The sequence below is a fragment of the Triticum aestivum genome, chromosome 5A (assembly GCF_018294505.1).
Source record: "Triticum aestivum cultivar Chinese Spring chromosome 5A, IWGSC CS RefSeq v2.1, whole genome shotgun sequence".
NCBI classification, from domain to species: Eukaryota; Viridiplantae; Streptophyta; class Magnoliopsida; order Poales; family Poaceae; genus Triticum; species Triticum aestivum.
Genome location: NC_057806.1, coordinates 479,452,813 through 479,478,746, shown reverse-complemented (window position 1 = coordinate 479,478,746; position 25,934 = coordinate 479,452,813). Strand labels below are relative to the sequence as shown.

The 25,934-nt window shown below is 43.5% G+C and overlaps 2 protein-coding genes across 32 annotated transcripts; both read left to right on the top strand.

The window, feature by feature from the left end:
- Positions 1 to 5,789: 5,789 nt before the first annotated feature.
- LOC123104191 (uncharacterized) lies at positions 5,790 to 13,305 on the top strand. 31 transcript variants are annotated; one of them, XR_006450158.1, is made up of 7 exons: positions 5,790 to 6,510; positions 6,611 to 7,903; positions 8,553 to 8,617; positions 8,721 to 8,922; positions 9,669 to 9,733; positions 10,144 to 10,380; positions 11,133 to 11,584. XR_006450158.1 is itself a non-coding variant. In XM_044525956.1 (6 exons), exons 2-6 carry the CDS (start codon positions 7,865 to 7,867, stop codon positions 10,193 to 10,195), a joined length of 423 nt encoding a protein of 140 aa, XP_044381891.1. In that variant the 5' UTR covers positions 5,790 to 6,510; positions 6,611 to 7,864; the 3' UTR covers positions 10,196 to 10,659. The 31 variants fall into 31 exon arrangements, 1 of the variants encoding a protein (XP_044381891.1); XR_006450176.1 differs by adding an exon at positions 12,780 to 13,305 and having other exon boundaries at positions 6,611 to 7,362; positions 7,628 to 7,734; positions 7,834 to 10,380; positions 11,133 to 12,697; XR_006450180.1 differs by adding an exon at positions 12,780 to 13,305 and having other exon boundaries at positions 6,611 to 7,734; positions 7,834 to 7,903; positions 8,556 to 10,380; positions 11,133 to 12,697.
- Positions 13,306 to 13,649: 344 nt separating this feature from the next.
- Positions 13,650 to 16,130, top strand: LOC123107257 (cinnamoyl-CoA reductase 1). Its single transcript, XM_044529253.1, has 6 exons — positions 13,650 to 13,953; positions 14,505 to 14,674; positions 14,772 to 14,960; positions 15,059 to 15,221; positions 15,314 to 15,503; positions 15,605 to 16,130. The coding sequence occupies exons 1-6, from the start codon at positions 13,821 to 13,823 to the stop codon at positions 15,792 to 15,794; spliced, it is 1,035 nt and encodes a 344-aa protein (XP_044385188.1). The 5' UTR covers positions 13,650 to 13,820; the 3' UTR covers positions 15,795 to 16,130.
- Positions 16,131 to 25,934: the final 9,804 nt, after the last annotated feature.

Sequence of the window (25,934 nt, the reverse complement as noted above, 5' to 3'; positions counted from 1 at the left end):
ACCCGATCATGAAAATCGCAGAGGTGCTCCCTTTACTCCCTAGCCGAACAATCGGGAACGTAGGGGTAAACACATGAGCGAGGAAACCCAGCTTGCAAATCGCTTAAGTCAATGTGGTGCATATTGTGGCGTAATACACGAACAAGGAACGAAGCCGTACAAGTATAATCATATGCAACAGGAAAAGCTTCATAAAGGAAGCCCCCAAGTAAACGGGGTATTTGAATTTATGCGTCACAAACAAAGTTTGGACAAGGAAATTTTTTAGAAGCAACTTTTTCCCAAAAAAGTATAATGCTTGGTCGAACCGAACGCAAGTTATAAATTAAAGCTTTGAGCATGAAAACGACTTAGCTGGTTAATGTGTTCAGTATTGATGACGTGGTCCGAGCTTGATGCGGGACAAGGTGCCATCCCCCAAGCCGGTCCCGAGGTGGCAGAGCGAAGAGCTCGGCACTCCAAAGTGGTGACATAGCACGGTCAATGCAGGCTGGCAGAGTGATGCCGAAGTCCCCGGCGTGGGGTAATGAAGTGTTGACGAAGCCCCCCGTCCAGCCGAGGTGACGCCAAAGGATATAGTCCGGTTGGATCATTTTCCTGTACCACATAAAATAGTGCAAACCGGAGATAATAGTAATAATAAAAAAATCGTTGCATAATCAATAATTTATGAAAAGTGAGTAATAAAAGAAATATGGCCTGGCGCCGAAGTCAATGTTGATGCAGGGCATCGGTGTGATGCGGTAAGGGCGTGGCAAAGCCTGAATTCACAGGTCAGTCCGAGTTCCGGATGTGGCATTCGCCGGACTATGTATGGAGACTGACCGGACCACCATGCGACCGTAATTAATGCGGCCACCATTTGATAAACCTGTGCACATATGATGGACAAACCAGAGTAATAATTCCTTGGAAAAAATTGAACCCAAACAAGCAAAAAATACTAGGATTAATAGCACCTGGTTTATTTGTTGTAGCAATCCGAAGGAAGGTGATTCCCAAAATTGGGACTCGATCCGCACACCCGTTATCGGAGTAGGTTGATGAAGAGATGATGAAGCCCCCTGTCCAGCCGAGATATCGAAGTAGGTCGACATGATGGACACCGGCTCGGAGGAGCAATAGTGCGGCCCTGGCAATGCAGGTCATGACGTGGTCAATGCCGGCTTGATGAAATGACCGTGCGGCGATGCCGGTGTGCCCGCTCCGTGTAACCCATGGGGCGGCGATGTTGGTGATGATTTATTCTTTGTGATGCTGAACTGTTGTTCAGCTTGCAGAGGTGATGATCCGAAGAAGTTGAGCTCGGCTCAACAAAGTGACGACGTGTCTAGCGCAGGTTGGCAGCCGTGGAGCAATATTATCGGACTGGTTTGACACCAGCATGATGTTGAAGATCATGTTAAAAAGATTTTTAGTGGGATGTGTTCGGAAACAAAACACAATACCCCATACAAAACTTCCTTCAAAAAGGATGTCCGAAATCCCGTTCATAAAAAAGACGAACTCGGGTCGGATTCGTTTTCGCGCAGAAAACAGATCCGAAAAGTGATGCACTAATCGGAAGGTTCCCGGAGTTTGGACGGTCGGATCGAGCTGAAATTTGGAGGGCTGGTAGATATAGGAATTCCACAGCCGATCAACGGTTGGATCTTCCAAAGGACGTACGAGCTAGAAGCTGGACACCACGCCCTAAACTCGTCCAGATTCTCGTCCAGATTTGACAGGGCTCCGGTATATCGCGGATTGCCAGAGATTTCCCCATCGGAACTCGACGAAATTTTCCAGGGTTGTTGTAGACCCAATTCCGCACAATTCCACCGAAGCAATCGTTAAAATGACACTCGAGGGGGCGGTGGCGGTGGATACAAGTTCGCTGTCCAGAAAAACAGCACGGTCGCCCGAGGGCAATGTTGACATTGAGCCCGCGGGATCCCTGGATGATTCCTCCATGATCTTGATAGAGATCGGAGTTGACGTTGATGAAGGCCCTCATCCGAACATGATGATCGGAGATAGGGCGCAGTCCTTGGTCGAACCAAGGTGACAAGTCGAGCTGGTCACGAAGATGCCGAAGTCGCAGTTGATCTGCAGGCGAGCCATCGACCTTTTGCCGAACACACAGCGGAGCTCTCAATGAAAGCACCAATGTCGGTGTCAAAACCGGCGGATCTCGGGTAGGGGGTCCCGAACTATGCGTCTAAGATCGATGGGTAACAGGAGACAGGAGACATGATGTTTTTACCCAGGTTCGGGCCCTCTCGATGGAGGTAAAACCCTACTCCTGCTTGATTAATATTGATGATATGGGTAGTACAAGAGTAGATCTACCACGAGATCAAAGAGGCTAAACCCTAAAAACTAGCCTATGGTATGATTGTTGTGTATATTGTATATCTATCGACTAGCCTGGCCTCGGTTTATATAATGCACCGGAGGCCTAGGATAACAAGAGCCCTAGCCGAATACGCCGGTGGGGAGAAGTCCTTGTCTTGATCGCCAAGTCTTGTGGAATCTTTCTTGTATGCGGTAGCCGTCCGAACTGGCCCATGAGTATACGGCCACGGGGGTCCTCAGCCCAATCTAATAGATCGGGAGACGACATGATGAGTACCCCCTAGTCCAGGACACCGTCACCCACCACTAGGCTTATAACCACAAGTGTAGCAACCTGAGTGCAACCGTTTGAACCCCCATGGGATGGCAATAGGGGTCGGTATGATTTTTGTAGGACTGTTGCATGTCCATCACTAGAATTGCAACGGAAAATATTTGTAACCCGATTATAACTACTTATAACTACACGTGCCACCAACCCGGCCGGAAGGTTTGCAACCCTGACTAGAACTATGATGGCCTCCAATGCGAGTGCAATTGGTGACAAGATTTTTTTTCCTTTTTCCTTTTTTCATTTTTAATAATCATAAAATTCTTTTAAAAAAAGATGAACGTTTTTATAAGACTTGTGATTCTTTTCCAAAAATGTGTTCTTTTTTAATTCATGATTTTTTTCCTAATTGTGAACTTTTTATAAGTTCACAGACATTTTTAAATTCAATAACATTTTTCCGAGTTGATGAACATTTTTAAAATACATGAGCAAATTTTCAAACACACAAAAGATATTTTTTTGAATTCGCAAAAAAAGATATCAGTAAACTATGTTTAATACGAGAACATTTTTTTGTTTCCAACAGGCCAAACAATCCACCTGAAACCCGATTATAACGATCATTCACGCAAAATGACCGATGTGTATTGCTGGCCGTACATATATGTGCAGATGCAGAGTCTAATTGGTTTGGTGCTAATAATTGACATGCCAATTGTTGGCAAGTCTAAAAATTTGACCCTCAATTGGTTGGCTACCAATTGATTCTTGCCCACCTCTCTAAAATATTTTACAGAGAGTACATATTTTTCTTATGCTCTCTTTTTATGTATGAAATAAGACAAAAGTTATAAAACATAAAAATACGATGCATTGATGTCAAAATTGAGAGGGGGTGAAGAATAACTATTCCTCACCCAAGGTGACGAATAGCGTGACCCTGTATGTATATGTATATATTTATATATATATATATGTATATATATATATGTATATTTTTTTCAAATACTTGTTGAACATTTTTATATACATGTTCAATATTTTTTCAAATACTTGTACAATAGTTTTTCAAATAGTTGTTCAACATTTTTCGTATACTTGTTTAGAATTTTTTAAATACCCATTCAGCATTTTTCAGATACTGGTTCAACATTTTTATATATATGATCAACATTTTTTCAAATACTTGTACAATAGTTTTTCAAATACCTGTTCAACATTTTTTAAATACTCATTTAACAATTTTAAAGTACTTGTTGAACATTTTTATATACATGATCAAGATTTTTTCAAATACATGTTCTATATTTTTCAAATACTTGTTCAATTTTTTTAAGGTACTCATTGAACGTTTCTATATATATGATCAACATTTTTTCCAAATACTTGTACAATAGTTTTTCAAATACATGTTCAACATTTTCAAATACTCGTTCAAAATTTTTTCAATACTCATTCACCATTTTTAAAATACTTGTTCAACATTTTTATATACATGATCAACATTTTTTCAAATACTTGTACAACAGTTTTTAAATATGTGTTCAATATTTTCAAATACTTGTTCAATGTTTTTTAAATACTCGTTCAACATTTCTCAAATACTTTTTCTACATTTTAAAATACATTTTCAACATTTTTAAAATGTTTGTGGAAGAGTGTTCTTTGTAATTTATATATTTTAAAGTATAAGAAAAACTACAAAAATAAAAGCCAAAAAGAAAACAGAAAATATAAAAAAACTGAGAATCCTCCAACGAACCTGGGCCGGCCCATGTGAACTGCCTCTCTACGCGAGCGCTCTCCCCAGGTCTCGCTGAACGCGAGGGATAGAAGCGCCCCAACCTAAACGGCTGCAATAACGTATGTGTGCATGCCCATTTACGTTATGAACTTTCAACGTAATTGTTGTCCGCAATAATTACGTTTTTGCAATTTTTCAGGTAGCTATTTTTTTGTGTGTGCATGCCCATTTATGTTATGAATTTTCAACGTAATTGTCGTTCTCCTTCCTTCTTCCCAGGCGCATGAGATGGGAAGGCCAGACCTCGCGAACTTTGCGGGAGAAGAACCAACCCCACTCTCTATCTTAGAGGGAAGCAACAGCCCCATTATCTATCTTAGCAGTCGGGGGTGCTGGGGATCACCGGAGGTTTTTTCCGGTGGTGTGGGGCTTAGAGGGGTAGCTGGGGCGATGGTTAGCAATAATGGTGGGGAGAGGTTGAGAGGAGGGGTGACGAGGCGGTGCGCGGCGGCGCCCGTCGGCCACAGGGGGTGGAGCAGACCGATGGGGCAGGGTAGGCCAACGGTTGCAGAGAAGGATGTATCAGATCGCGGCTTGAGGATGAAGTCGGTTAGGAGGAAGAAGACGGCCGAGAATGTATCCGGTGCACCCGCACTTGTGGTGCTACCGGTGCACCGGATGCCATAGAATATATTTTTAAATCTGAAAAAAAAATCTAGCATTCTAACACAACATCAATGTACGATGTCACAAAATTTCGTATAAAAATTTGAAATGTTTTTTGAGCTACAAAAATGGCAAATTTGACATCAGTGTAATAATGGGCCAAGTCTAAAGCCCAAGTTATGTTATGTACTATTTAGTGTTGAATTTGTCATTTTTTTAGTTTTGTTTTAAATTTTGACTTGAAATTTTGTGAGAACCTACATTGCTATTGTGTGAGTGTGCTAATTTTTTTCAGACTTTTTTGAATTTTTAAAAATACAATGTGAGTTCGGTGCACCGGTAGCACCACAAGCTCTGGTGCACCAGAGCTTCCCCGGAAGACGGCCTGTGAGCGGTTGGATGCGGATCGGACGGGCAGAAAACAAAGTGACTGGTGCGAAGCGTTCTTTCACGTACCTGACGTTTAGACGCTCCCCGTAATTATCTCTACTCCTAATGGAGCAGTTGGTAGTCTCGCTTCCAGGTTTTTTTTCGTCCCACCATTTTCGTCCGGTTTTTTTTCGTTGGTTTTTTTCGCCAGGTCCCCCCCCCCTCACCCCTACGTAAAAAAACAGCCTCTCCTCTGGATCCACCCCCTCCCGCTGCGACCTCTCTCTTTCCCCCATCTCCCGCTCCACCGCCGCCGCCCCATCTCCCGCTTCACCGCCGCCCTCCCTGGCGGCACAGGGGAAACCCTAGACCACGCGCGCCGCCACCCTATCTCCTGCCCTTCGTCTCGCCGTCGCCGGAGGAGCGGCCGACGAAGCCCGCGTCGCCTCCAAGGAAGGCGACGATGGGGCCCTTCTTCCGTTTCCGTAGGCCATGGCTGCCTGAGCGGCCCGGAGGATGGACTGCGCGGTGATGGCGCGTAGAGGTGTGGCGTATCCCGTGCAGGCGAGCTCGTCGCAGCGTGCAGGAGGGCGTGGCACCATGGCAGTGTGGTGGAGGGCGTCGTGGAGCAGGGCATCGATCTGGAGGGCGTGGGCGGGAGCGCCCGTGCTCCGGGCCGCAAGGAGGCTCGCGGGTGCATCGCCTGCGTGCGGCGCAGGGCGCCAGAGTTGATGCGGCCTCAGCCACTGGTCTAGCGGCGCCCTGCTGCTTGAGTGGGCAGGCGGGCCGGCCAGATCTGGCCTGGCTGTGGAGGTGGGCGTCCCTGCTGATGGCGCTGCTGGCCTCCAGAGGGCGGGCGTTCTTGGGCAGCTGGTGCGGGGCGTGCGGCTGCACGTGAGGGCTGGCGCGGATCTGGGCATGGCAGCGCGAAGTGGCCGTTTCTCCGCCACTGGTCGGTGGTTGGAGGGGCTGTAGGTGCGCTGGTCTTACACGGTGATGCTTGGCGAGGTGGGCTACTCGGGTCCACTGGTTGGATGGTTGAGGTTGCCGGCGAAAGCTGAACTCCGGCAGTGGCCGGAGTTGTCGATGGCCGCGGCGGCAGGCCGTTTCCTTGCTGAAGGTATCAATGTTGCAGTCCTCACCTTCCACTGCCCCGTGCCTCCCCCTGTGATTCACTGAAAACCTGATTCGATCCAGCTTGCTTGCTTTGTATTGCGCAGCAGCCAGACATGCCCATCCGGCTGGAAAGGAATCGGCAAGCTGCAGACCGATGAAGCTAAGTAGTTTTGTTATCTTTGTTTGCACAGCCAGATAGCACGCCTTCTTGCTGATTACTTCTTCCCGTACACTCACGTGAAACAACATAGATTCACTAATTGATTTTGGCCAGATGCGCTAATACAGAAAGTTAGCTTGATTAGTTAATCTTCAGCTAGATGAGCGCACACATGTAACGCACAGAACGCGCAAACACGGGAAAATCTATTGGATGGCAATAGGTGTGTGACGCACCTATGTTTTTATTGTTTTGATCTGGTGAAGTTCAAAGGGGTTCTTATTTTCATAAGGCCAAATGATGTTCATCAGTGCGTTGGATACCTTTCCTCTTTTTTGCTATGTATGTTTTCATGATATTTCTCTTGTCCTTTACATAAACTATCTTTCTATTACCCCTCGGATGACTCCCAAATGTTGTAGTTCATCTGTCAAAAAAGGTGCTTTGCCTGATAATAATTTTTTTGTTATATTTGTTAAATAGTACACTGCAACATTGATTGTGCTAGGCGTGATGGAAGCGTGATGCTCGCAGACACTTGTCAAGATGCGGAAGGATGGGAACACAGTGGTGGGGAACTTGGGTATATGAATGATATACATGATCAGAATATGCATGCCACATTAGGTTGACATGGAGTGGAGAGGAGCCAAGGTAGGGGTGGTGAAGAGAGTCATTGGAAGAACAAAGAATAAGGTATTTAGCGGGAAATAAGGCAAAAAATCAGTTGGACACATAACGTTTAGCAAAAATGAGCTCACCATTTTTGAGTGTTTACTACATCCTGGTCATCTACAAGTACTACAAGACATCATATGTAACTACAACCTTCCTCTTCAACATGTCGTTTATTTTGCGGGTGTCATGTCTCTTATTTTTGCGGGTAGCAGTTATGTTGAAGACAATTCTTTATTTCTTTTGTAAGGTGAAATACAAGCATGTTAATTATTGTATGATGTAGATTTATATAGAGAGAGTGGTTACTACCTTTTTTCCATTCTATCCAAAAAACGGATTGGGTTCTACCATCAAAAGCGATAGCGGATAAAAACAAGAAAAATCAACCAGGTCGGTGACTTCTTTGCTGATTTACCATTAAACTCGAATTAGTATTTAATGTAATGAAGGTCAAACTCTTGTCCGTACTGAATTTTGTCTTTTTTGCAGGAGAGAGGGAGGAGTTGGCCGGCATGGGGTCATGAGTGGTACAAACAGGAAGATGCACGCCCATGGTTTTGTAGGTTCAGTTTACTGTGGATTTTCAGTTCTTTTCATCTCATAATTATCTTTATTTATGTGTTAAGCTTTTATTTTTCTTTTGGTCCTTCCCACTTGAGGCCTCTTGTGCACCTTGATTTAGTTCTGTTCTTTATTCGGTGCCAGTGTCTTAGGACAATACTTTCATGCATGGATTATTTCCAGCATTCAAATTTGGATACCTTTGTTCCACTAGGTTCGTTGCATTCACCTTATTGAAGATAATAAACACTTATTGAGGAACATGCTAAGGATGGAGGAACGGACCTCAAGTTCCAGCTGCATATTATTCAGCTTGATTCATTGCTCAGGATTTTTGAAGATATGGCTTCTAATTCCATCAACCAAGAACTTAATTCAGAATCTAAAATTTAAAGGTGAGGTAGAGGAATATTGCCTGTCCTGTCCAGAAACAATGCTCGTTTTTTTATTCCAGTCGATGTATTTCTTGTGTCTGATGGATTGAGTTTTGAGTTGGAACATAAGTATATTAGTGTCATAGAATTTGCACATATGCTTTATCCACTTGTGATTACTATTTACACAGCATATATTTATATTTGGATTACAGATTCTCTGTACTTGTTGTTGTACTTTGTGTTTTCTACTGATTGTGGTGCCTCTTGAAGCAGGGAAAGCTAGGAGTCATTGATGACAGGTACGGAAGTTGGCGGACACCTACAAGGATGTGGAGGTGAGCATCATGGTGATGCGGCACAACCTCGGGGCGGCGCTGGCCACCCTGAACACGTTCGAAATCTTTGAGAATGGCCAGTCATGGCGTTTGCGTTTGTTAGGCCGCGCGTGGGCGGTGCCAGCTTTAAGAAGCGGTTCCGCGTCTACCACGCCCTCCGTGTCCGCATCGCCCGGGACATCATGTCCAGGTACTCGAAGCTGTTGTACCACACCATGGGGTCCGAGTTGGCCATCGACATCGGCACGTCGCCATACCTGAGGGCGTCGCTGTCCGGTTTATTTTTGCTGTTCGGATCCCGCAAGGTGAGTTGAATCAATCTTGTACGCCTTAGGCGATGCCCCAGCTTTTTTGATATCCGTCGACATGATTCCTCACATATAAACCATGCAGCAGCCATGGACAACCTTCATCTAAAGAAGCTATTGTTTGCTCCGGTGGATTTGATTTTGTCTTTCCTCTTTTCTATGGTTGTGAGCAATGAAATCCAATTTGCATCTCCCTACATGATCAAGGCTACGGTGTGAATTATGACCATCCGTCGGATGAGGACACGATTGTGGCAGGGATGTTGGTGGCATGAAGTTGTATAGTAGCAGGATGGTCTAAACTCAGCCACTTGAGATTTGAGCTACTTTTTGGTCATTTTCTACTCAATTCTAGAGTTCTATTGCATTATCATAATTTTTCATATCTCAGTAAAGTGGATGTTTTTTAGGTTAATAGTAAAGTGCATGTCAGTACCTCCAAAAGGATTTTTTTTCATGAAAATTGTTTTTTCCTGATGGTAATCATTTTCATACAAACTGCTATAGTTGCTTGCCCTTTTGGCAGCATTTGCTCAGAAGCTTGACTGCCGAGACTAGACTAGACTAGCTTGATTTTCTTGATACATCTAAATATTCCAATGTGATATGTTAAAAATACAGGGAGGATATTTGTTTGGCTTATGAGGAGATTTTGGTTAACCAACGTTGATGCTTTCACTCGCTCACCATGTTCATTTGGTCTGGATTACTTCTCTAACATTTTAAAAATTGCTACTGTCAAGTTTCAGTTGGCGCGGGTGTATAGCAGAGGTATATATGTGATAAGGTGCTGTGATCATGAGAAAAAGTAAGGAACTGCACATCTGGGCCTCACATTAATTACAAATGTTCAGTGGCTTACAAAGGGTACATTTTACCTTGTTTGAATTTCGAAGATTTAGGCCATATACATTGGTATGTGAGACGTTGTGTCTTCCCATAGAGATACCATCTAGATTTTTATTTTATTTTGGAGTTGGAAGAAGGATGAATAAGATGGAAGGATGCCCCTTAATCCGTAAGAGAATACATTTAGGTCAAAATATAATTCTGTGGCTGAACTTTTACACTGGTCAGGCTTAGGTTTGGGCTGAGCAAATAGTTTAATTGGTGTTAATGAGCCCAACAAATGCAAGTTCATCGATTTCTCATGATATGCTTTTGATCTTTACCAAAATATGCATTATACCATATTCATATGTTCGTTTCCTATGTCAGGTATGTCGTACAGAGGGGATCAAGCTGTATATTGCTATGTGGAATGCTTTGATTCGAGGTGCTGTCGGGTTGGGAGCATGAAACATGCTCTGTAGTTCTTTGGTTCAATGCAGGAGGAAGGGATGTACATAGACCCGAAGATCTTTATTAAGATCATCCACGGGTTGTGGAAGCCAGGGGAGTGAGATTAAATCAAGAAGTTTTTTGACAAAATGAGGATTCAATGGCTCAAGGAGAGTAAGCCCCAAGCTAGATCATTATTGATTTCCTTTAGTAGGATGTCACATAATTCATTTAGAGTGGAGCAGGAATATTCAAAAAGGAAATGTACACCATATATATTAGTATAATACATCTGACACTTTCTCATCTTTCACTAATAGCACATTGATCATACCATTTGCACAGCTCATTCCGGTGTAAGTCGGGCCAATTTAGAAAATATTTTAAAGCTGATTCATACAGGTTATAGAAGTCGGAGTCAAACAGCATAATAAGATATTTGTTCGTGCATAATTTCTGATTCGTTTGTCTTCTAAGGATAAATGGGACTGCTATCTAGACTGTACCTTAAAAACTATTAGACCCTGCTTATAACTATTTTTCATCTTGGCGTGATTTATAAGGGAGGCCACGCCATTTGTTTTTGTTATCACAGGCCGTGATGACCCTGATTCATTGATGTATAGTGTTGTATGTGGTCAATTACCTAAGACAGTAGTCACACTTCTCCTGATTTGCCTTGATCTGAAATCTGACTTTTGTATTGGTTGTAGTCAATCTGAATATTAGTGAGGTACTTTTCCAATTGTCATTGTTCAGTTCTCTACATTATCATGCATTTTCTTTGCTTTAAAGATGTCATGATGTTCGCCATGGCAGAGAAAAAATGTTTTGAAGTTGTTCCTTAGTATGCTTTGGTGTGCCTATGCACACATGAAAACAAAAGGTCGAGAGGTTTAAAAATGTCATGTTTTTTACCATTGCAGATATCCTGCTTCTGGTACTTGCCTTCTACCTCACAATGTTAACACAAAAGTTACTATATCTGTAAGACATGCCCTCTCTCGTTTAATGATGTCCTGAAATTTCCACATAAAACTTGGTAATCATGCCAAGTAATCATGCTAATTTTGAGAGAAGTTCAAGTGGCATGCCCCCATTTGCCATGGTTGCGATGTACTAATAAGCTGCAGGACTAATTTTTTTATTATTGGACTGATATTCTAAAGTTACATATGTAAGAGCATATGATATTTCTCATAAACAACTGCAGTTAAGATTCCATGCTCTTCATGCGTTGAACGAGTTCGCTGTTGAGCAAGCTACAGTCTCTTTGTTTGACTAGCTAGGCTGTGTTGTGTACATGTAAAAGATGATCCTTCTGTGGCTACTTGCATGTGTATATGTGTTGAAGCTCTTCGGCATTTTTTAAGATAAACTCTTTCCGTTGTTTGACTACCACAAGGCTCCAAGAGCCCTCATTTCTGCATGTATATTTTGTTGTACAGCCTATGCTGGTTTGCCGCACCAACCCAATTCTCTTTGTAGACTTTGATTTAGTCATGTGCTGAAGCAAATTCTTCCTACCTTATTCCTCAAGAGTTGAAGAGGATGGGAAGACACATGTGCTAAAGCAAAATAGATCAGTATATTCAGAATCTACCCAATGGCTTACCTTAACTTACATGTAGTGTGAGCCTGCTCACATAGCAAGAAACCTATCCTTTTATTCTGCTAGAATTGAGTGCCCACTATTAAAATTCATAACTGGAACCATAAATTACGTATTCTCTGTGCAATGTCACCCGTAACCGGTTGCTCTATATCTTTCCTCTCTCGAGCGTACTTTTATTTCTGTATTCCATGCTATGGTAGTATTTTTCTGCCGCAACAATTTGTTTTTGTTATCATGTCGGTGATAGTGGCAGGCTGTTTTGACAGTGCGATAATGTCATGAGCATTCTAATTATATAGCAGATGAACTGGCAAAAACATACTGACACTTTTGAACCTTCATAAATTCAGAAATGAAGTCGAGATTGTTGCTTAACAGATCAAGTAATTGCACTTTTATATAGTATATAAACTTGTTGCAAAACTTTAGTTTAGTACATCAATTTGCTGATATTTTGGGGAACAGAGTTCACACCGTCAACTAGATATGTGGAACTGCACATGTTCTTGTTGAGTTGCTTCTTGAACAGGCGTGTCTCTTTTTATGATATTTTGTAAGATTTCCTTTTGGCCCCCACACTAGCAGATTACTTGGAGTTCAGCTAATCATTTTCTTACCATCCAATATTCTCATCATTTTCTTCTTAATATAAACCAAACTTTGTATGTACTAGATATGGTTATTACTCTATCCGTTGAGGGTGCAATAATATTGTTTTCTATCTCCTCGAGGATGTCCCCAACCGTGTGAAGGTGTTTAAGGAAGGAGGTTCAGAGTCATCATCGTAGTATGGAGACGCTGCCCATGTTGTCATCATAGTATGGAGCGGCTACAACTCTAAGTGGAGGTGGTGTATATGTCGGAGTGATTTATTCTGTAAGCATTTTCTTTATGTGTGGTGTTTGATTTTTACCAAATCACACTTGTTGTATAAGTTTCTGCCCATATTGATTTGTAGTGACAAACGTGGAGTGCGGCTTGTTCGGATCTGCCTTCTTGGCTCTCTGGGCATCATGAGGGGCACATGTCTCACCCCCCTTGATGGTGGCGACGAATCGGCACGAACACGGGGGGAGGGGATCAAGATGGAGAGCGGGACAGTTGGCGGGGGATTCCTCCTTGGCAGTTCATGGGGAAGTATGGTGTCAAGAAGAGAAGGCACCATGGCGAGGGAAAGGTGGGCATCATACAGTTTTAAAGGATAGGACTCTAGCGAGAAATCTCCCGCTACGACGGGAAACCGAGCAGGAAAGGGATGGTCCGACGGGAAACTAAGCATCGTGGGGTGGGGTTCTTGTGTTGGGACCACGTGTTGGAGATAACATGACAAATAATTCAGACAACCACATTTCTTCCCCATATATGGGCTGGATTTGTCGTAGCTTGAAACTATTCAGGCGGTTTGATTTTGCGGAGTTCACTAGGCGCATGTCTGATGTGCAAACACGCTTGGACATATGAGGGAGAAATGAGTTTCGACCTTAGAGACGACCTTAATCATGTGTTTGATTCATTTATATGCATTGTAGCCCGTAGCAACGCACGGGCATTCTACTAGTAGTGTATACTGTGCCGACAAAAGATACAAAATAGTGCCGGCGCGATAACTGCTAGCATGTCGATCTGTGCGCTATTTGAGCGCAAAGCGATCAAGTTGCGCATGGATGCTCGAGTTTCAAGTAGTCTATATATACAATATATCGGCGTGCTCCATGCTGAATCTTTGCGTATCAGAAACTATAATCAGTTCCACGTGAGTTCCAGATCAAGATTCTGATCTACGGGCCGCCCGAAGTTGCATATAAACAAACGCTGATTCGTACGTGTGTGTGTGCCCTGCAAATTTCCTCCAACCTGTACTTGTAGCAGGCTGCTTCCCTGACCCAGTAGCTATCGTTGAGCACTCCTGCTGCTGCTAGCAACCACAGACGTTGAGTGGAGCTCGCGCTCTGTGGTGTGTGTGTGTCAGTGTGTGGAGCGGAGCCTATCAGCTTCAGCCATGGTCGGGCGTATGGATGGAGCCAAGGGGGAGACGGTGTGCGTCACCGGCGCCGCCGGGTACATCGCCTCGTGGCTCGTCAAGCTCCTCCTGTCCCGCGGCTACACCGTCCGCGGCACCGTGCGCGACCTCGGTACGTGCCTGCCTGCTTGACTCCTTTTGTGCCCGTGCCCGTGCATGCGACCCCGCCATGGCGGTCTCGGCTCGGCGAATCTCCGGCCACCCCGACTTCCTCTACCACCTCCTCCGCGCGCGCAGCCACCGAGCCTGCTCCGACCCCACCCTCTCCAGATTTTTCCTTCTTTGAATGGGACACAAGTCGGTTACATCGGTCAAGGTGTCATCTACATAGCATGATCACCGTGGATCCAGATTCCGGTTCCCCGGAAAAGCTCGATCTTCTACTGTTGTTAGTTGTTACCTGTTCTCTGGGGTTATCTGGACGTCTGGCTGATGAAGTAGCGTGGGATCTGGTGTTCCTGTTTAAGCTACTTGCGCTGATATACTTTGTAGCTCTAGACCGTTGGATCAGTGCACCCTCGATCGATGCACAAAACAATTGGCATATACGCCCTCCGTCCCAAAATAAGTTGCACTAAATGGGACACTTATTTTGGGAGGGGGTAGTATATATATTAGTAGTGTCGTACTATAAACAGATGAATAGTTCTGATAATGTTTCAGGTGAGAAGAAGACCGGCCATCTGAGGTCGCTAGAGAACGCATCTGAAAATCTCAAGCTTATCAAGGCCGATCTGCTTGATTACGACGCGATGGCGGCTGCCATAGAGGGATGCCAGGGAGTTTTCCATGTCGCGAGCCCGGTTCCTAAGGGGGATGTGACTGATCCAGAGGTGAGTCTGCACTTCGCAGATCTTGTGTACGACATGTATCGTCATTTACATTACAACTGAACATCAGACTAAGTATTCATGCCATACGTACACACAGGTTGAAGTTTTGGGTCCTGCTGCTACTGGTACGAGGAATGTACTGGAGGCTGCGTCCGCCGCCAAGGTTCGGCGGCTGGTCGTCGTGTCATCCATAGTCGCCGTCGATATCAACCCGAAAGATTGGCCCACCGACAAGATCAAAGATGAAAGTAGTTGGTCAGACAGAGAGTTCTGCAGGAGCAACGAGGTACTTTCACCGAATCTGGTGCTGTTAGGGAAGCACCAAATCTTGTTGTGAGCAATTAATAAACTTGTGATTTCTTTATCTTTGCCATGGCTCTGCAGGACTGGTATTCGGTTTCCAAGATCACCGCAGAAGAGGCGGCGCTCGAGTACGGGCGGCGGACCGGCCTGGATGTGGTCACCCTCAACCCGGCGGTGGTGTTCGGTCCCCTGTTGCAGCCAACGGTGAACGCGAGCAGCCAGTTCCTCATCTACTTCCTGAAAGGTGGTTTCAGTCATCACCTCACGCTCACAACCTGATGATGCACCGTGTGCCCTGTCCTCTGTTTCTCATCCTTTGAGCGCCGGTGCATGCAGGAGGCCCTGACCGGATGAGGGACAAGCTCTGGCACATCGTCGACGTGCGTGACACCGCCGACGCGCTGCTTCTTCTCTACGAGGCGCCCGAGGCCACCGGCAGGCACATCTGCGCCCCACATGTCATCACCGCCCGCGACCTGCTGGACTTGCTCAAGAGCATGTACCCTGACTACCCTCACATAAGCAAGTACGCAGGCCTCTTTATCCTCCTCTTTTCCCTCACTGGAATGCTGAAGCCCATCCCATCCCCAGCACTGGTTGACTTCATTCACTTTGGCAAAATTGCAGGGAAAGCATCAGTGATATGGATCACCCGGCGCCAATGACCACCGACAAGCTGAAGAAGCTGGGGTGGAGCTGCCGGTCGCTGGAGGAGACCATCACGGACAGCGTCGAGTTCTGCCAGAAGGCCGGGTTTCTGGACGATGTGGAGTGGGCGGGGCCATGCCGTTTCCCTCCTCTTTACAACAAGATTTAGGTTCAGCAAGAGCGAGAGATTAGGCACAAGTTCTACAATCGTATCTTGCAGTCGGCTCACACCAATCCAGCGTCTCAAGTTGAAGGTGGAAGATGGACCATTCCTTTTGATTCAGTAATAAGGTCTCCCTCATTATAGTGAAAAGTTTTTCCCTGTCGAAATCAAGTGTTTATGCGCCAAACGCTATCTACCAAACGACATCCATATCCATATGGTGCATTTTAGAGCATCCCAACAACAGCCCTATAATAGAGCATTTCCTAACTATGCAGAGATCAATGTGTAATGATTGTGTTTGTATCCGCTTGATGCTTCATTTTAAGCTAATTAAATTCACCATTTGTGGGAAAAATAATAGGGCACCAAAAAGTTGTTAGTTTGTTATTGGGCACCAAAAAATGCATTATGCATCAGCTGACTCCCCCCCCCCCCCCCCCCGCCCCGCCCCCCCACACACACCAAACTATTGCCCTATATTGGGCACCAAAACCTTTGCAAATTCGATCAAACATGCAAACTTTAAACTTAGTTCGGATACAAACTTGAAGTTATCACAGTCAATGTCGGAGCCCGACTCGTCGTCCTCATTCACGTGCTCCTTCTCCTCCTCCTTCACCTCCTTATTCATCGTGTTGTTCCCTGATGCCGAGAACTCATACTCCACCTGCGCAAGGTGCGTATTTTTCACCGCAAACCTCATCATGCAACCTCATCCCAATGACTAACGTCGCACTAATTCAGAACGATCAGAGTCTCCTTCTCCGCGACGGTCGTCATCTCGATCTCGGGACCAATGAACTCCGCATCGCCTTGAGTCTTGATCCCCGGGAAGTTCAAGTCCCGCTTTGGCTGTTCGAGCTGCCAACACACCTTGTTCAAGGTGCGAGCGGTGACGTCTGGCTTGTCTTACTTATCGAGCCAATCCCACATGCCTTCATGCATGTTCCCGGTAGAGAAATGTCCGGAATCCAGCTGACGGGCGTCTTGGAAGCCGGTGGAGCTCCTCGGTCAGTGGTGAGGACGCATCACAATGGCGGCGGATACTTCGGCGATGATGGACAGAGAGAGGCGGGAGGACTTGGATCTGCAACATTGAGGGGTCGGCGGTGGCTTGATTTGGTGGCGGCGGTGGATACAGTGGTTGCGGCAGTGATGACCCACAAGTATAGGGGATCTATCATAGTCCTTTCGACAAGTAAGAGTGTCGTACCCAACGAAGAGCAGAAGAAAATGGCAAGCGGTTTTCAGTAATGTATTCTCTGTAAGCACTGAAATTATCGGTAACAGATAGTTTTGTGATAAGGTAATTTGTAACGGGTAACAAGTAACAAAAGTAAGTAAGGTGCAGTAAGATGGCTCAATCCTTTTTGTAGCAAAGAACAAGCCTGGACAAACTCTTATATAAAGGAAAGCGCTCCCGAGGACACATGGGAATTATCGTCAAGCTAGTTTTCATCACACTCATATGATTCGCGTTCGTTACTTTGATAATTTGATATGTTGGTGGACTGATAACCCACAAGTATAGGGGACCGCAACAGTTTTCGAGGGTAGAGTATTCAATCCAAATTTATTGATTCGACACAAGGGAGCCAAAGAATATTCTCAAGTATTAGCAGCCGAGTTTTCAATTCAACCACATCTGGAAACTTAGTATCTGTAGCAAAGTGTTTAGTAGCAAAGTAATATGATAGTAGTGGTAACGGTAGCAAAAGGTAACGGTAACAAAAGTAATGTTTTTGGATTTTGTAGTGACGATAGCAATAGCAACGGAAAAGTAAATAAGCGGAGAACAATATATGGAAAGCTCGTAGGCAATGGATCAGTGATGGAGAATTATGCCGGATGCGGTTCATCATGTAACAGTCATAACCTAGGGTGACACACAACTAGCTCCAGTTCATCAATGTAATGTAGGCATGTATTCCGAATATAGTCATACGTGCTTATGGAAAAGAACGTGCATGACATCTTTTGTCCTACCCTCCCGTGACAGCGGGGTCCTTAAGGAAACTAAGGGATATTAAGACCTCCTTTTAATAGAGTACCGGAACAAAGCATTAACACATAGTGAATACATGAACTCCTCAAACTACGGTCATCACCGGTAAGTATTCCGATTGTCACTTCGAGGTCAACGGATCATAACACATAATAGATGACTGTAGACTTGCAAGATAGGATCAAGAACTCTCATATATTGATGAAAACATAATAGGTTCAGATCTGAAATCATGGCACCCGGTCCCTAGTGACAAGCATTAAGCATAGCAAAGTCATAGCAACATTCTCAAAACATAGTGGATACTAGGGATCAAACCCTAACAAAACTAACTCGATTACATGATAGATCCCATCCAACCCATCACCGTCTAGCAAGCCTACGATGGAATTACTCGCGCACGGCGGTGAGCATCATGAAATTAGTGATGGAGGATGGTTGATGATGACGATGGCGACGGATTCCCCTCTACGGAGCCCCGAACGGACTCTAGATCAGCCCTCCCGAGAGGTTTTAGGGCTTGGCGGTGGCTCCGAATCGTAAAACGCGATGACTCCTTCTCTCTGATTTTTTTCTCCCCGAAACCAAATAAATAGAGTTGGAGTTGGAGTCGGAGGAGCTCCAGGGGGCCCACGAGGTAGGGGGCGCGCCCTAGGGGGGCAGGCGCGCCCCCACCCTCGTGGACAGGTGGTGGGCCCCTGGCCTTCATCTTTTGCAGGTATTTTTTATATTTTCCAAAAAGTTGCTCCGTGAAGTTTCAGGTCATTCCGAGAACCTTTGTTTCTGCACATAAATAACACCATGGTAATTCTGCTAAAAATAGCGTCAGTCCAGGTTAGTTCCATTCAAATCATGCAAGTTAGAGTCCAAAACAAGGGCAAAAGTGTTTGGAAAAGTAAATACGATGGAGACATATCAACTCCCCCAAGCTTAAACCTTTGCTTGTCCTTAAGCAATTCAGTTGACAAACTGAAAGTGATAAAGAAAAACTTTTACAAACTTTGTTTGCTCTTGTTGTTGTAAATATGTAAAGCCAGCATTCAAGTTTTCAGCAAATATTATAACTAACCACATTCACAATAACGCTTAGGTCTCAAGTTTACTCATATCAATGGCATTATCAACTAGCGAGCAATAATAATAAATCCCGGATGACAACACTTTCTCAAAACAATCATAATATGATATAACAAGATGGTATCTCGCTAGCCCTTTCTGAGACCGCAAAACATAAATGCAGAGCACCTTTAAAGATCAAGGACTGACTAGACATTGTGATTCATGGTAAAAGAGATCCAGTCAAGCCATACCCAATGTAAACTAACAATAATGAATGCAAATGACATCGGTGCTCTCCAACTGGTGATTTTTAATAAGAGGATAATGAGTCAGCATAAAAGTAAATAGATAGGCCCTTCGCAGAGGGAAGCAGGGATTTGTAGAGGTGCCGAAGCTCGGTTTTGAAATAGAGGTGAATAATATTTTGAGCGGTATACTTCCATTGTCAACATAACAACCAAGAGATGGTGATATCTTCCATGCTACACACATTATAGGCGGTTTCCAAACAGAATGGTAAGTTTATACTCCCCCTTCCACCAACAAGCATCAATCCATGGCTTGCTCGAAACAACGAGTGCCTCCAACTAACAAGAGTCTCAGGGGGAGTTTTGTTTGCAATTATTTTGATTTAGTTTGCATAAAGCATGGGACTAGGCATCACAGTGACCAGCCATTTTTCTCATGAGTGAGGAGAGGAGGTCACTCCTCTTGAGAATAACCCGCCTAACATGGAAGATACAGACAACCCTAGTTGATACATGAGCTATTCGAGCATACAAAACAGGATATTTATTTGAAGGTTTAGAGTTTGACACATACAAATTTAGTTGGAATGGCAGGTAGATACCGTATATAGGTAGGTATGGTGGACTCATGTGGAATAACTTTGGGGTTTATTGAGTTGGATGCACAAGCAGTATTCCCGCTTAGTACAGGTGAAGGCTAGCAAAAGATTGGGAAGCGACCAGCTAGAGAGCGACAACAGTCATGAACATGCATTAAAATTAATCAACACCGAATGCAAGCATGAGTAGGATATAATCCACCATGAACATAAATATCGTGAAGGCTATGTTGATTTCGTTTCAACTACATGTGTGAACATGCGCCAAGTCAAGTCACTTAAATCATTCAGAGGAGGATACCACCCTATCATACCACATCATAACCATTTCAATAGCATGTTGGCACACAAGGTAAACCATTATAACTCATAGCTAATCAAGCATGGCACAAGAACTATGATCTCTAGTTGTCATTGCAAACATGTTTATTTATAATAGGCCGAATCAGGAACGATGAACTAATCATATTTACAAAAAGAAAAGAGGTCGAGTTCATACCAGCTTTTCTCATCTCAGTCAGTCCATCATATATCGTCACAATTGCCTTTCACTTGCACGACCGAACGATGTGAATAATAATAATAGTCCACGTGCATTGGACTAAGCTGGAATCTGCAAGCATTCAATAAACAGGAGAAGATAAGGCAATATGGGCTCTTTTGTCAGATCAACATTTATGCATATAAGAGCCACTTCAACAATTTAATCATGATATTCTCCTATCGACCCTCAAAGAAAAGAAAAGAAATAAAACTATTTACACGGGAAAGCTCCCAACAAGCAAAAGAAGAACATGAAATATTTTTGGGTTTTCTTTTTAATTACTACTACAAGCATGGAAAGTAAACTAATTAAAAGCTACAACTAATTCTTTTTGGTTTTTCTTAAGGTTTATTAAACACACAAGAAGAAAGTATAAAAAGGAAAGTAAACTAGCATGGATGATACAATGAAAAAGTATGAGCACAGACATCTAGCAATGAGTGAGTGAACATAAGTGTAATGTCGGTGGGAAATACGTACTCTCCCAAGCTTAGGCTTTTGGTCTAAGTTGGTCTATGGCCACAGCTGGCCTGGCGGATATCCATAATAATAGTTGGGGTTGTACTGCGATGCAGCGGCTATCGCCTCCTGAGCTGCAGCGTGGCGACGAGCGGCCTCCGCTCTCCTCTCGTACTCATCTGCCTCCTCTCTGGTAATAATATATCTTCCCTTTGCCTGATAATCAAAGAAGGCAAGAGCAGGGAGAGTAATACGGACAACACGCCGTCTGTTAAAGTTTAGTCGATAGTGGAGAGGTGATTCATTCCTCTCAACAAACTGGTGGTGAACCATAACATTAAAGTCTAGGTAAGCAAGAGGCAATTCAATATCATTTTCACGTATGGCTACACCAAGAAAATTAGCTATGCGGGTTGCATAAATTCCACCAAAGAAATCTCCATTAAATCTATTAAGATGCAACCTATGTGCAACTATGGCTTCCAAATTATAAGATTTGTCTCCTAACATAGCACTCCTAAGAATACTGAGGTCGGGAACACACATATGACATGCTTCATCTTTACCATTAATGCATCTACCTATGAAGAGAGCAAAATAATGTATAGCAGGAAAGTGAATGCTCCCTATGGTAGCTTGTGTTATATCTCTAGATTCCCTCACAGTTATACTAGCAAGAAAATCTCTAAATTCAGATTTGCGAGGATCCCCGATACTACCCCATTGTGGAAGTTTGCAAGCAGTGATAAAATCCTCTAAGTCCATAGTGTAAGAATTTTCATAAAGATCAAACATGACAGTTGGAGAATTACGTGAAGATGAAAATTCAAACCTCCTCACAAAGGAACTAGTGAGCTGGTGATACTGACTGTATTTCTCTTCCTCGAAGCTCACAAGATCATCATTACGCAAATATGTGTTAAATTCTTCCTTAATTCCCGCTCGATCCATAAATTTCTTAGGAGGCCATTCACAAGGACGCACTGGAGCGTCTCTTGGTGGCTCTTCATCAGCATCACGCATTGCAAGCCTGGATCCTTGCTTTCTTGAAGAACCACCTTGGAACATTTTCCTAAGCATATTTCTTCCTCTGAAAAATTCTGAAAAAAATTTAGTAACTTCAAAAATAAAAGTAAACCAAACTCAATAATATTGATAGCAACTACTCCTACAAGTGCCTAGAGCCTATATCATGCATCAAAACTAGTTGGAACCATATAAATTTGACATGCAAGCTCAAGAACATGGTCACCTAGGCAGCACAAATTTGCAATGAATAAAGCACTAGAACAAAAACTAATTGGATCAATGGAGAAGTCACATACCAAGGAACAATCTCCCCAAGCAGTTTTGTGAGAGGTGCTTTGAGCGAGATTGAAAATGGTAGCAAAATGAGCTTGGACTCAGGTTTGAGCTGGTTGTTCATGTTTGTGGGAGGAAGAAGGAGTGTGTGGGTGAAAGGATAAGTGGAGGAGAGCCACCGTGGGCCCACGAGGCAGGGGGCGCGCCCTAGGGGGCAGGGCGTGCCCTCCACCCTCATGGCCAGGTGGATGACCCCCCCTGTTGTGTTCTCAGTGCCAAATATTCTCAAATATTCTAGAAAAAAATCATATTTAAATTTCAGGGCATTTGGAGAACTTTTATTTTCGGGGTATTTTTATATTGCACGGATAATCAGATAACAGACAGAAAAATATTTATTTTTATTTAATTTAATTTAAATAACAGAAAGTTAAAGTGGGGTACAGAAGGTTGTGCCTTCTAGTTTCATCCATCTCATGCTCATCAAAAGGAATCCACTAACAAGGTTGATCAGGTCTTGTTAACAAACTCATTCCGAATATCATGGAACCAGAGAAATTTCGAATAACACTATGTTACCTCAACAGGGATATGCATATCCCCAATAATAAGAATATCATATTTCTTCTTGACAGTAGGAAGAGGAAATTCAAAACCTCCAAATATAACCGATGGACATTTTCCAATAGAGTTGATACTATGAACTTAAGGTTGTTTCCTCAAAAAGTGTACCGTATGCTCATTACCATTAACATGAAAAGTGACATTGCCTTTAGTGCAATCAATAACAGCCCATGCAGTATTCAAAAAGGGTCTTCCAAGAATAATAGACATACTATCGTCCTCAGGAATGCCAATAATAACAAAGTCTGTTAATATAGTAACATTTGCAACTACAACAGGCACATCCTCAAAAATACCGACAGGTATAGCAGTTGATTTATTAGCCATTTGCAAAGATATTTCAGTAGGTGTCAACTTATTCAAATCAAGTCTACGATATAAAGAGAGAGGCATAACACTAACACCGGCTCCAAGATCACATAAAGCAGTTTTAACATAGTTTCTTTTAATAGAGCATGGTATAGTTGGTACACCGGGATCTCCAAGTTTCTTTGGTATTCCACCCTCAAAAGTATAATTAGCAAGCATGGTGGAAATTTCAGCTTCCGGTATCTTTCTTTTATTAGTAACAATATCTTTCATATACTTAGCATAAGGATTCATTTTAAGCATATCAGTTAATCGCATGCGCAAAAAGATAGGTCTAATCATTTCAGCAAAGCGCTCAAAATCCTCATCATCCTTTTTCTTGGATAGTTTGGGAGGAAAAGGCATGGGTTTCTGAACCCATGGTTCTCTTTCTTTACCATGTTTCCTAGCAACAAAGTCTTTCTTATCATAACATTGATTCTTTGATTGTGGGTTATCAAGATCAAGAGCATGTTCAATTTCTATATCATTATCATTACTAGGTTGAGCATCATCATGAACATTATCATTAACATTATCACTAGTTTCAGGTTCATTACCAGATTGTGTTTCAGCATCAGAAATAGAAATATCATTTGGATTCTCAGGTGTTTCAGCGATAGGTTTACTAGAAGCATGCAAAGTCCTATCATTTTTCTTTTTCTTCCTATTAGAAGGACTAGGTGCATCTACATTATTTCTCTGAGAATCTTGCTCAATTCTCTTAGGGTGGCCTTCAGGAAACAAAGGTTCCTGAGTCAGTTTACCACCTCTAGTCATAACTCTAACATCATTATCATTAATCCTACTATTCAATTCATTGAGCAAATCATTTTGAGATTTAAGTACTTGTTCTACTTGAGTGGTAACCATAGAAGCATGTTTACTAATAAGTTTAAGTTCACCTTTGACATTAGCCATATAATCACCCAAGTGCTCAAGCATACTTGAATTGTATTTCAATTGTCTACCAAAATAAGCATTAAAATCTTCTTGCTTAGCCATAAATTTAGCAAACTCATCTAAGCATGGGCTAGCAAACTTAGTAAATGGGATTTCAGCTTTATCATATCTATAGAGAGAATTTACCTTTACTATCTGTGTCGGGTTATCAAGACCATGAGTTTCTTCAATAGGTAATGGATCAAGATCATATGTTTCTTCAACAGGCGGTAAGTTAAGACCATGTATTTCTTCAATAGGAGGTAAATTCTTAACATCTTCAGCTTTAATACATTTTTCTTTCATAGATTTCTTTGCCTCTTGCATATCTTCAGGACTGAGAAATAGAATACCCCTTTTCTTCGGAGTTGGTTTAGGAATAGGCTCAGGAACTAGCCCAGGAGGCATCCAATTATTTTCATTCATCAACATATTATTCAATAGAATTTCAGCTTCATCTGGCGTTCTTTCCCTGAAAACAAAACCAGCACAACTATCCAGGTAATCTCTGGAAGCATCGGTTAGTCCATTATAAAAGATATCAAGTATTTCATTTTTCTTAAGAGGATGATCAGGCAAAGCATTAAGTAATTTGAGAAGACTCCCCCAAGCTTGTGGGAGACTCTCTTCTTCAATTTGCACAAAATTATATATATCCCCTAAAGCAGCTTGTTTCTTATGAGCAAGGAAATATTTAGCAGAGAAGTAATAAATCATATCCTGGGGACTACGCACACAACCAGGATCAAGAGAATTAAACCATGTCTTAGCATCACCCTTTAATGAGAACGGAAATATTTTAAGGATATAAAAGTAGCGAGTTCTCTCATCTTTAGTAAACAGGGTTGAGCGAGTCCTGGATTAGGGGGTGTCCGGACAGCCGGATTGTATCCTTTGGCCAGACTGTTGGACTATGAAGATACAAGGTTGAAGACTTCGTCCCGTGTCCGGATGGGGCTCTACTTGGCATGGAAGGCAAGCTAGGCAATACGGATATGTATATCTCCTCCTTTGTAACCGACCTTGTGTAACCCTAGCCCCTCCGGTGTCTATATAAACCGGAGGGTTTTAGTCTGTAGGACAACAGACAATCATACCATACGCTAGCTTCTAGGGTTTAGCCTCCCCAATCTCGTGGTAGATCAACTCTTGTACTACTCATATTATCAAGAATAATCAAGCAGGGCGTAGGGTTTTACCTCCAGCAAGAGGGCCCGAACCTGGGTAAAACATCGTGTCCCCTGCCTCCTGTTACCATCCGCCTTAGACGCACAGTTCGGGACCCCCTACCCAAGATCCGCCGGTTTTGACACCGACATTGGTGCTTTCATTGAGAGTTCCACTGTGTCGTCGCCATAAGGAAGGATGCCTCGTCTCGTTGTTAAAAACAACATCACCGCCGGAGGAGCCTTGGCTGTCGGCCAAACTCTCCGGCTTGGCAGTTTCATCATGACCGCCAGTTCGGCCGCTACATCGACGATGACTTCTCAGGTCATCAAAAACAGCCTCCATGTCGGCTCGGAATTCGCCGAGCAGATGGATCCAATGGAGCTCTCTTCCCTAAACGAGCTCTTGGATTGTATCGCCGCCTTGGGAGTCGCTACAGACTATGATCGGATTGGGCTTAAACCCGATCAAAGGGAGATTAATTCTCCACCGGTCACCCATCATATTGCGGTGGTGGAGGAACAATGCGGCGATTCTTCCTCTATCTTGAGGACTAACTATGTCCGGATTCCTGAGATCTCCGAGTCGGATACCCGTTTACGGGAGGACATCACCCAAGCCCTGAACCTAGAGACAGGCAGCGGGCCAGACTTATCGGGCAACACTCCGGAACCCGAGCTTCCAAGATTGGAAACTCCTCGGCCCCTGGGTCTCAGATCGGGTAGGGGTTTGGACTCAATTCCACCCACCCACCCAGACATAAATGATCTTTCCCACATCAGGCAAGAGCCCCATGAAATAGTACATCATTACTGGGCCAGATTCCTCCTTGTGATGAACAAGGTT

Coding starts and splice junctions, on each gene's coding strand:
- LOC123104191 (XM_044525956.1), top strand. CDS start 7,865: ATGAGTGGTACAAACAGGAAGATGCACGCCCATGGTTTT. Junction 7,904..8,552: donor AGATGCACGCCCATGGTTTT/GTAGGTTCAGTT, acceptor TGCCTCTTGAAG/CAGGGAAAGCTAGGAGTCAT. Junction 8,618..8,720: donor ACACCTACAAGGATGTGGAG/GTGAGCATCATG, acceptor TGCGTTTGTTAG/GCCGCGCGTGGGCGGTGCCA.
- LOC123107257 (XM_044529253.1), top strand. CDS start 13,821: ATGGTCGGGCGTATGGATGGAGCCAAGGGGGAGACGGTGTGCGTCACC. Junction 13,954..14,504: donor CGGCACCGTGCGCGACCTCG/GTACGTGCCTGC, acceptor ATAATGTTTCAG/GTGAGAAGAAGACCGGCCAT. Junction 14,675..14,771: donor GGGATGTGACTGATCCAGAG/GTGAGTCTGCAC, acceptor ACGTACACACAG/GTTGAAGTTTTGGGTCCTGC.